The sequence below is a fragment of the Mesitornis unicolor genome, unplaced genomic scaffold, assembly GCF_000695765.1.
Source record: "Mesitornis unicolor isolate BGI_N332 unplaced genomic scaffold, ASM69576v1 scaffold14255, whole genome shotgun sequence".
NCBI classification, from domain to species: domain Eukaryota; kingdom Metazoa; phylum Chordata; class Aves; order Mesitornithiformes; family Mesitornithidae; genus Mesitornis; species Mesitornis unicolor.
Window position 1 is genome coordinate 165,304 of NW_010186283.1, and position 11,877 is coordinate 177,180.

The 11,877-nt window shown below is 36.2% G+C and overlaps 1 protein-coding gene across 1 annotated transcript in view; it reads right to left on the reverse strand.

Moving 5' to 3' along the window:
- The window catches only part of LOC104541128 (threonylcarbamoyladenosine tRNA methylthiotransferase-like), a gene marked incomplete at both ends in the record, with an annotated part of 137,238 nt that extends 130,865 nt beyond the window's left edge, over window positions 1-6,373 (reverse strand). Inside the window, one exon of the mRNA XM_010185107.1 lies at window positions 6,242-6,373. Within this exon, the coding sequence (XP_010183409.1) occupies window positions 6,242-6,373 (132 nt within the window). The remainder of the gene's footprint in view (window positions 1-6,241) is intronic.
- Window positions 6,374-11,877: the final 5,504 nt, after the last annotated feature.

Sequence of the window (11,877 nt, forward strand, 5' to 3'; positions counted from 1 at the left end):
CCAGGGGCTGGTTGAGTCACCACCCCTGGAGGTATTTAGGAAATGGGTAGAGGAGTTGCGTAGTGACATAGTTTAGCAGTGATTGGACTCAATGATTTTAAAGGTCTTTTCCAACCAAATGATTCTATGATTCTATATTTCAGTTCTATACAAAGCAGATTTTCAAACCTTTTAAATGACCACTGAAAAAAAAAACCCACAACAAAACAACACTTCCAGAAGACATGCCCATCTAATTCAACTAATTTATTAGTTGTCTGCCATTAACATGATACAGTTTCATTTTTCTTGGTATTTAACAATATACATAGAACGAAGAGGTTTCCTTTCCCTTTATTTCCCACACAAAGCACACCTCAATCTATCCTTACAACAGAGTCATAGTCTTTGACTATAAGTTTAAACCATATGGTGCAGACTCTGTTTCAGGGAGTTTCCAAGCATTTTCAAGCATAACTCCAGCAGAAATTAATTGACAGCCACAAAATCAACATCAAGTATGAGTTTGCACATTGTCAGGATTTGATCTTATATGAACAATGAAAACTCAGTTCCCAGATATCAATGAGTAACGCCAGTGCACTTTTTTAAAATTGAATTTGTTTTCCAACAGGTTTCTCAAAGTCTCTTCATCACATGGCTCGTAAGGAAGAAGAGTTCCCTTTCTTTCGGGACCATTGTAGTACTTGCTGAATAAAATTTAGGACAAAGAAGCACAAGAAAATGCTTGAATTCTGACAATGCTGCTAAGACTACAGAAGAAGAACACTGTTGGGGGTATACTTATCTGACAGAACATTGACATCAGAAGGGCAAAAATATTAATGAGGAAGGAATGAGGATTAGTTAAGAAAGCTTTCCTAGGGCATTCTTAGGATCACTTACAAAGGCCATCTTGAAACCACTAAGACGGCTTATTCACTTCTGGGTCTGTGCCCAGCCTCTGAGTGTCTATCTTACATCAAGGTGAGACCTGAATATACAACAAGTGCTCTCTCTACGGTCTTAGTTTCACCCCTAGAAAGACCCTGAGTACACAACCCAGGTCCCCACCTGGGTGACTCGGTGTTCAGTCCCTCACAGCGTGTTCAAAGCCCAAATCTACTACCAAGAAGATATAGCTGAAGCATCCTAATAAGCTGCTGACAACTAATGGGAAAGTAAAAACATTGTCTATACTTGATATTTGTCCTTTCCTGAATGGCAGCTGCTCTGAAAACATACAGAGTTTACTGGTGGTGGTGCAGTGAGACAAACAGTTACCAATGAATAAAGCAGAATGTCTTGACAGCACCTCATCAGAACTACTAAAACCAGAGATCCTTAGCTCGCAGTGATCTGAACAGCTCTGGAAACCCCTGATATTATATAAAATAAATCCTTATCACTATGCATAAACATCTGTTTACAGTAGAGAGAGAAACATTTAACATTAATCTCACTTAAGCTCTCAACACTTCAGAATCTCTGAGACTAGGGATAATTGCTAAAGATGACTAATGAAACCATCATGCAAATAATGGAATAAAAATAAATGGTATTTTGCTACCACAATTATTCATCCAGAAGCAATTGTTCCACACAGCTTGAGGATAAGAGAACAATGTTTCCCAACAGGACCTGATTTTCATTCAAGCTCCTCAGTTCCTTCCATAAAATAAGGTTATATAGTAGTAATAATACAGTTTATAATTTATTAGCAGTATATTCCCTTCCATCTGCAACAGGCATGCAATGCTAAAGAAGTGTAATTTTGTACTGGTACACGCAGAAGATTTTCATTCTAAAGTAGAATGAAATAAGATCTAGTTCCATAAAATTATTTATATTTTTAACTCAGTTTGCTGAGCCAGCAAAAATTGTTGGCAATATATAGTGTCTTTTCCCAGAAAGTCTCTCACAACACATGGGGTTTACAAATCACCAGGTAGCATTATCAGTTATATATTTTTTATGGTCACTAAAATCTCACTGCGGGGGTGGGGGGATGGGGAAATCGATTTAAAGTCCTGCAATTTAGGCAAGGCTCTCCCAGGACACCACTTCACACAGCATGGAAAGCACAGGCTTGTTAACTTTGTGTCTCCTTGGAACTCTGCTCACCAATGGCAGCCACCACAGCCTTCCACTTCATATACTAAGCAAAACCACATTGTTATACATAAAGTAGCTTTATGGAAGGAAAGAAAGAGCTAACTGCAAATGCAATTCCCTAAAATACAGCACAGAACACGATATAGCAAATGTTGAAAACACCATACTCCTAAATTGATGACACAAAGAAAGTGCTGTACTATCAGCTATAGAAAACCTCTTTGCATAAACATTCTTACAGTAAACGTTTGTTCTCTACTCAAAGACCGCTTTACTCTATTTTGCAATACTTTTTCTTTTACCAGCTGTTTATACAAGTTGGCTATAGAACCAACAAGGCTGTTGATGTAAAAAAAATACAGAAAATAATACACAACCACTTAATAGAAGTGGAAATTTACAGAAAAAACCCAACATTAAAGTTAAAAAAGCAAAAACCTCAACAGCCTACTTTCACCTTTAGATAAATTAGAGAAATTTTGTAAATTATTAAAGGTGATGTCAGTCCTAACTTCAGTACTACTACGGACATCAGACAGGAGACATTAACCCATACAAAGTATGCAAATAAACTCGATTTCAGCATACCTTAACACCTATTCCAATGCATTATGAAAGTACTCAGCATGTACTAGATACCTGTAACACAGACTGAATTTAAAATATTATAATAAAATACAAAAAGAAAACCAGATCATTCCAGAGTTTGGAAAAGTAAAACATATGGGCCATATGTCTGTTCAGTCATGACTTCAGCCATCTCTTTCTCAACAGTTGATTTAAGTCAAGCTTATGCTTATACAAATAATCTGAACACACATGCAAATTATTACAGCTTTGTCATGTGCAGTCATCTAGTTACCACTCTCAGCAAAGTATTAAATACTGTTTTTTACAAAAAACATAATACAGACCAAAGAGATAAAGGTCTGGACCCTAAAATACACTGAAATAAAAACCTACATACCTACACAAAGTTTGCAAAACTCAATAAACAGCAGCTAAATAAAGTCACACACATATACAATACTATTAGTAGTCCAAGACTACTCCATTGACTATTGGAAATGATTTGCAGCTGAGTAATGTAGCATATACTACAGCTTGGAAATAGTTCCAAAAGTCTCAAAAGAGAGATCCTACCCAGAGGCTGCAGTACAGTAATGACTGAAGAAAAACTGGGAGCATTTGATCACAACACTAAAGCCTGTTCTGGCAACATAGTGCTGCTAGAAATAGCGTTTCTAGATGTCAACTGCAATCTTGTCAAATCATGGTCACCTGAATAAAACATTCGAGAGAGTTTTATTTGTGCTGAGATTTAAGAACCTATAACAAAATGTCCTTAAATACAGCTCTTCTAATAATTTTTTAGTGTGTTCCACAATTGAAACATCCCACCTTTGGGGCCTTTCAAGTTGTGTACTGCAAGAATGTATGCGTACAGACCACTGCAAATGACACCAGTCTCCCTTTGCCTACATGACTTGATTGCAGTTATACTAAATCCCCACATACTGTTTTATTGCTCTTCTTGTAAGTTATGTTCAGTTCTCCTGTGAATAAATCCAAATTTCCATCACCCATCTGTACCTCCCTGTATTTTTCACTGGCGCGTCAGCAACACATCTTGTGAGAAAACAGAAGTGACTGTTGAAGAGACTGTGGCTCGGTAACTCAGCAAGAACTTCAATAATGTCTTTGAATTGCTCAAGTCTTTCCCTGGATTGATGAAGTTTCTGCAGCCCACCTGCAGCAAGCTGGCAGTAATAAGTTCTCCACACACTGCAAACTAAGTGTCTGACTATTACATGCCTGTTTCTAAGTATGTGAAAGCTGGAGGCAAAGGCTTGTCATTTTACTACTCCGTACTTGCTTCTTTCCTTATGTCTTCTAACAAAGGTACTAGCGTAAGGCCAAGTAAGAATAGAACTGAACTCCCTGGAGATGCCTGCTGGGAGACACGTCATAGCACTTCTTCAAGAAATTTCAAAACAACAGCTTAAGGGCAAACTTTTCCATTAGAAATCAAGTTATTTTGAAAGAGCCAATATTTACAATAAAGGTCACAGTACATCAGATTAACTGAATTGCTGAATTTTCAATCTAAATGTACAAAATGTACAATACTTGAAGTTCAGAATACTTTCCAAAATCTCACATTTATAGTCTGCAAAGACAAAACCCGAGTTTTCTTTCTTGTTACATCAAGCAAAAACATCTTTATGTTAATTTAATGTGGACTTTAGGGCATGTAAATGCAACTATAACAGGACAGACAAGCCTGAACCTTTTTCTTTCCATACATACAATAAATCTAAATAAAATTTAAATATTTAGCCTAATTAAGACCATAATCCTGACAGTATTACCCATATCTTCTGTTCGCCGTATTCCCTTGCTGAAAACATTCAAAGTTTCTTCAGAACATTTCAACAGCTATATAGAGCTATCAGAATAACACTCCTCTTGCACTACTTGTAATATAAAAGTACTTCAGAGTTACACCTGGATGAAATGTAAAGAATGTAGTATTACTTTTCTACCTACATTTCTTGCTACCACCAAGCATCTACTTGTGTCTGGTAATTCCACAACCATTAAATGGCAGCTTTTCTCCTGCACAGTGATGACTTACCAATTTCAAAGTCGCCTATCTTGTACTACTGAAGACTTGGAGCTTTCTGAAACATGTCTCCTGAACTGCTTCTCCACCAAAACAATAAGTGTATTTATACATCTTGTACTTCAGTTACTGAACACTTCATAACATGCATACAGTTTTAGAAATTTGTTTTACTAAAATAAGAAATTTGAGACATGACAGGATCCTTGTCTATCATAACAGCCAATCCAATTCACAGCAACAACAGTATTAATCGTACAAACCTAAGCAGCAGGAGAACTTTTGTGGGAATTATAGATAAGCTTCAGGAAAGAAAAGAGAGGAGCTTGGCTTTTAACAAAAGCCAAAGAAGAAGTAATTCACATTCTTAAGTGAGAACTTTCTGTGTGGATAATGTAGAGCCTAGAATTTGTGAAGGTGGTCTTTGACCATTTAAGAGACCTATGCAAGGTCTCTTCCTTGCATACGACTTGTAGAAATAGCCATAAGTTCATCACTGACCTAAGCAAGGTTCATTATAGATACCGAAACAAGGATGGATTTAAAAACACATAAGAAGTAGATCTTCAATGATTCAACTAGAACAGCTGCAACACTCGGAGTCATAAGTGAAAATCAGTGTTTGTACTGTTTGTACATGCACAGAGGATGTGCCATCACATGTTGTATTATCTACTCTACATTGATTCAAAGTATTTGAGATAAAGATGGAAGCATGAACTACTACACTTGAATCACCTCAGTAATTTTTAAATATATGTTTAATCCTTCAACATGGCTCACAAACACAAAAAACATCTGTGGCTTCACCAAAACTGCATCAGAAACTACTATAGGCGTTATTTAGAAATCTGTGTTTTTCAAATACAGGCAAAATATAGATACAAGAACAAATATTAAGGTACAATAAAGCTATCCTAACTACCAGACATACATGAGTTTTAGGCAGATACCGGCACAGAGTACTGTACTGCAGTAAAAACTTTTGATGTTTGGTTGGCTCCATGTGACATTACAAATATTCTATTGAACTTAAAAGCTCATAAACTTTGTATGGCTCTCAGAAACATCCCAGAACTCCTCCAAGAAATCCATTACCAGAAAAAGCAATGTATCCTTAAACAGGGTTTTAGGAATCCTAGGGAGGTTAATGAAATTTATTTTTATTGTTGAGTGAAAAAAGTTACTGTCTTCCCCTTTAAGAAAGCAGAGATAGAGTAAAACGACTAAATATTACATGTTCCCTGTTATCACAACAAAGCGCTTGCACGGAACTTCATTTCCTCAAGTCTAAAATCAAAATTAAATACTCCTTATGGTAAGACTAGATTTTGTTAACACTGGCACACAACATAATGAAAGCATGGCTTTCAACTGTAAAGGCACCGCTAGACGCAGTTATGACTATTAAGAACATCAGTAACCATAACAGAAGCATATTGTATCACAATCACTGCATGTGAAAATAAGACTTGGTACACTTCAGAGACTGACTTTTATTGTAGGGATAAAGTCTCCTACCTTGAAAAGACTGCTTGGCTCTGTCCACTAGTTCTTCAACTGGATAACTTGCTAGCTCTCCTCTGGCATGCTTGGTTTTGCAGTAGGTACATGCATTGAGACACCTGTTTAGAAAATGAAAATATTCAGTTTCTAGCCAAGAAAGGCTTTATATGCACAGCTATACTTATTAAGTACATCTGGAAAGAAGGAGCTTTTATATCTATGGCTAGAAAATAGTAGTATTCTGTTTTAAAACCAATAAAGTAACAAAACTGGATTGAAAAGTGTTCTGTCCTCCTACTTCTTAAAGTATCTTTCACATCTACATAAAAGGTTGAAAAAATGATCAATGGAAACCACATATGAAATCCAAGAGTGGGAATTTACATATTTTTAGAATGCTATAATAGGGTTAATAATTGTTCATTACTAAAGATGATTGCTCCAAGCTTCCAGTCCTGCCACTACATAAAAATCCAATCTGAACAAGGAAATGAAGGAAAAGAGCCCTGAAAGACTAAAAGTAGATTTTAAACATAGTGTGTATTCTTGAAAGCACATTTTAATTAACTTTTCCTTCTTTCATTTACCTTGTGTAAACAAAGCTTATAACATAATGAAGACAGAATCACCAATTAGAAAGACAGTTTGGCACAAAAGATTAGGGATTTAATGAAAAACACCAATAAGAAACTGAAGAAACAATGTGAATGCTTTTAATTTACCTGAAAATGTGGTAAAGACAGGCTAATTCAAAGTAAAAGGATGGAAAGATCAAAATAAACAAACAAAACCGATCATTAGTTGTATGTTTTTCTTGGATTAGCCTTTGGATCCTGGTAGTGCCATGAAAGTAATAAGCAGAATGTTACAACGAGTTTGTTGCACTTTTTTCCTTTCCCCACTCCCTTTTTAAAGCTGATATTGCCCCACAGCTTTTTACAGGTTAAAGCATTTAAATCTCTAAAAAACCCATTAAAATTATAAATATTACTCTTGCTCATGGTTATTAGAAAACCTTAAATTCTGTCCATTTTCAAATCACAAAAGCCACAACTTCAATAAAGTAAATCATATGAGTGTGAGAAAAGGCTAATGCTCGAACTACAAAGTATTACTATGTATCTACAAGATCACGTTCACTAGTTGGATGTATCTTGCCTTCTACTGCAATGTCTTAACAACTCCACGACTAGGTAATTCTTGCTTTGCAAACTCCCAAGTTTTTCCTTCACAAAGTTTCCCCTCACACTTCAGTTACACACTGTTCACTGTCCTGGCTGCATTGGGATAGAATCACAGATTCATATTTCTATTCAGGAAAGCTGCATTTCTGCAAAGACTACAATATCCAGTTTCATGTGAATGAAGTTAATAAGGGACTTTGTTTTAGTTTTGGAGTAATACTGGTACGCAATAATCAAGGTCTTCAGCACTTTCAAGTCGATGAGGTTCAGAAGTTGGAGTAAGCAAAAACCAGGGCGGCTGACCCCAAGCTGGCCAAAATTATTCCATGCCATAAATGTCATGCTCACTGTAAGCTGGGTAATTGCTGGAGATGGCCCTATTTCCTTGATGGTTTTTCTCTCTGAAGGGTCTTAACCATCATTCTGCTCCTGAGGCCTACTTCCCCACTCATTGGGACCACTATAGGAGCTGAGTATAACTTCATGTATGTGATATTAATATTTCTATTAATACTAGGTTTTATTATTATTTTATTAAATCTGTTTCTATTTCAATCCACAGGTCTCCTTTCCTTTTCCCAATTTTACTCCCCGACTGGGGAGGAGTCATCAGGTGAGAGAACAACTGCCTAAACCATGACGTTCGCACACGCAACGGATCAGAAAGCGCAGAACACTGCACTGAACATTTTCTCGTGTGCCCTCTCACCCCTGAGACCTTCCCCACCAACTGAATCTTTCTTTCTGCCAGAGGACATCTAGATAGGTCATGATTCTCTCTGCTAGACTGGATGCTGTAAATTTTGCAGTCTTATGCGAATTACTTTTCCTGTGTATCAGACCCAAATGTCAGACTTAGCATCCATTTTAGATGGGAAAATTACAAGATACTATTTAACTGCAGCAATGAGACTGTTCTATTAAGAATTAAAATGTATATGAAATAAGCTGCCATTCAGTAAAACATACAATCGTTTATTACAAATAGAAAAAAGACCTAAATCTCAACCTTTGAACACTGTTCTTAATAAGTGGTTCATCCCCACCCAAAGAAACTTATTCATCAAATGTGAAATAATTTTTATGTATCTCATCTTTCTTCTGCAAATCAAAAGCTTTTCATTGTGCAAGATCTAAAACATGTTTAAAAGAGCAGCATTTGAAATCAAATGTTTAAAAGAGCAGCATTTGAAATCAAAAGAGTATAAGCACATACTTGGTTTATACTTTCTCTGTGTAATCTATTTAGCAAAATTAAATGTTACCTACTAGGTCACTGGCCACCTAAAGTATCCACAAAGGGCTTTCCCTCACAGCCCAGGGGGTACTCATTTCTCTCCCTGTTTCCTATCCATGACTCTATCAAACTCCTTCAATTCTTCCAGGGTTGCAAAGCATGTCTCTCTCTTTTTCTTTTCCTTCCCCCCTTTTTTTTTTGGTTTGTTTTAATTTGTTTGGTTTTAAAGCCCAACTCTCCATTCAACCCAACGCTTCCCTTCTAAGCAGGCTCCCACCCAGTCAGCCTGTCACACTCCTTCCCCCTACATTGTTCCTAAGCTAGGCCAGCTTTCTTCCACACAGCTACACAAAAGCAGCATTATGGATCGATGATACATACTGTCATGTCCTAAAAAGCAAGCCTAAACTCGCCTTTGGTGGCCTGGTATAGCGTGTTGGCGGAGGCTGAAGGCCAGACTCCCTCCCCCTCAGCAGGACAGGGGCAGCAAACAGGCAGATGGGGAACAAGGGAGCCCTTTTACAACCAGCAGAGAAAGATGTGGTTTACACTGATGCTATTTGTACCAATCCTTGTTTTCTGCAAAGAAAATAACACTACCAGCTATTTTGTCAGTCTTGTCAGGCCACCAAGAAGAGATTAACTTGCAACAATCCTGCCCAATGATGCCAACAACATACTTTAAGAGATATTTGTCTGCCACCAGTAACAAACCGATGCATCAAGATTTTATTTCTTGGGATGAAGTAAATTTATTAAACTCAAATTTAAGTCAGGATTAGGGAAGGAGAAAAAAACCAAACAACAAACAACAAAAGAGCACCAACAACTTTTATAATTTATTTCAATTTGCAAAGTCTGACTTACTAAAAATCTGGTGTAAACGTTTGAGTTTCAATGAAAGTTTATTACCATTTTTTTGGCATTTGGAACTGTAACCTTACATGAAAACAATGTTTTTTGTAGAACTTCTTTAAGATGTGTCAATTCATCATAAGACTGAGAAGAACTATAATTTTAGAACGTTTTTTAAAAGAAACGTCTAAATTTATTCCTCAGATCTAAATATAGCCAAAATCTAAACTAGTATTGATACACAGTATCAAGGATTATTATTATACACAGCATAAAGGATTATTTATGCCATTTACAAAGAATTTTTCTGTTTCTTTATCACAGAAGCCCATGCAGAGCATATTTATAAAAACCAGCATGTTATGTGTTCCTCCTTTATCTTCATGTCTTATGCATAAATCATATATATTTCTCACTATGAATTTTGCTCTGTATTTGGGCAGTAGTATTTGCAAAGCTCTACAGCAAGAGTACTAAATAGCAAGAGTAGTCAATAGCAAGAGTACTAAGTATTAAGCAACAGTACTCAATACTGAAACTATTTAATCTCTAAACTTTGAGGATAAGTTCCGTATCTTCAATCAATATTCCTTTCCTAACAAGGCCTGGTTTCTAGTAAACCAGTTTCTCCTACATCTTCAGAGTTGATTTCTGGGCAAATATTCTTTAAAATCAGTCCTGGGCTACCTGAAAAATAGAGTAACACCAGTTTTTCTCTGGTGCTAAATAAATGTGGTCACAAAGACAGAATGGAAATGTACAGCAAGAGGCATGAAGAAATAAGGGGAAGTTATTCTCCAAATATTCACAGTATTATGTGGGGTTGTTTCTAAGAGCTTTATTACTATGGTCTTTAAGTATAACTTCAAGGGGTTTGTTGATTTATTTTGGGGTAGGAGCTGAAGAAGTTGGGATTTGGAAGCAGACTTGTTTTGCTGCATCAATTAACTTATTCCTACTATAAAATAAAAATATGATGGAATGCCTAAGAATTTTTGGTTTTCTCTTTTTAGCGTTTAAAGAGATTATATAACAAAACCAAATGAGACACACTTTCATGTAAAATAGTAAAGGATCAATGTTGGAAAAGAAACTAAAAAAGACAAAACTGTTAAATCCTATTTGTACCATATTTGTTAAATTCAACTTGGGAAAAAAATAATGGGCTTCAGCTAACTAACAAAAGGATGCAGATTTCAAATACTTGTAAAAATGCTGAACTAACCACTTTTCACAGATTTGAGCATTATCTGTTCTTGAAAATAGAAAATTAAACCAAATGATAAGTAAATAAAGTATTTGTAGGCTTTTTTTCCCCTAGTAAGCCAGCCTCTACTCCAAATTTCCAGCATAACAAATTATTCATATGTCCATGCTGCCACATACTCTGACCACAGACAACGAAGTGGAAAAAGGCTGCTGAGAACTCTCAGAATCTGAGCATTGCCTCTTACGAAGTGGCATTCATCAGCAACTAAAACCAGCCCAGTAAGTAAAGCTCTCCTTAAAATTCAGCCTTTATCACAGCTAAAGCTCAAATATATGGGACTAAAAAGCCAACGTGCTAGTAGTTGCAAAAGAGTGTGTTGCTTTGTGTTAAACTGAAAGCCTTCTTCAAGCATTTAAAGCTGGTTTGTAAGTGTTAGGTTGTATTAATACAGGTCAACAGGTTTTTTGCACAAAGCAATCACAGACATTTAGAGAAAAAAATTATTAATGGTCATTGTGTTTGCAATTACCAACATGTTTTGGATATCTTATGGTGATTCCAGAACAAAAAAAAGTCCTGGTTTTCCAACATACTAAACTAATTAAAGATACTTTGATTTATTAACCTTTCGCTTTGAATTATTAACCTTTAATCAGCTATGTGCCCAATACACAGAACTATTTCATAGCAAGGTAAAATATTATCCACAGATAAATCACTACCATGTGGCTAATTAAAAACTCTTTGAACACGTTACCGAACAATGTCATCAGCATTTTGGTCAAGTGCCTGAAATTTTGTTGTAGATATATTTAGCAGTGGTCTTCACATTGTTCAGCCAGTTATGTGCTCATGTTGTACACTAGATTAAGCAGACTCTTCATTTTCAAAACAGTAATATTCCTCATAAAACACACGCTTAACATGAAAGGCTACCCCTTACACATGGAACTAATTATGAGTAAGAATACTCATGACACAGCAGACAAATAAAGACTTTCCTTCACTGGGAGTAATCAGTGGATTTCAGCAGCAGATGGGAATAAGAGTACAGACACGAGGAGCAAAATCCTGGTTCCTCTTAATGGGACGTGTGCCACTAAGTTTAGTGAAGACAGGATTCCACCCTCAGATATGAAAAATCACAGAATCACAGAATGTTAGG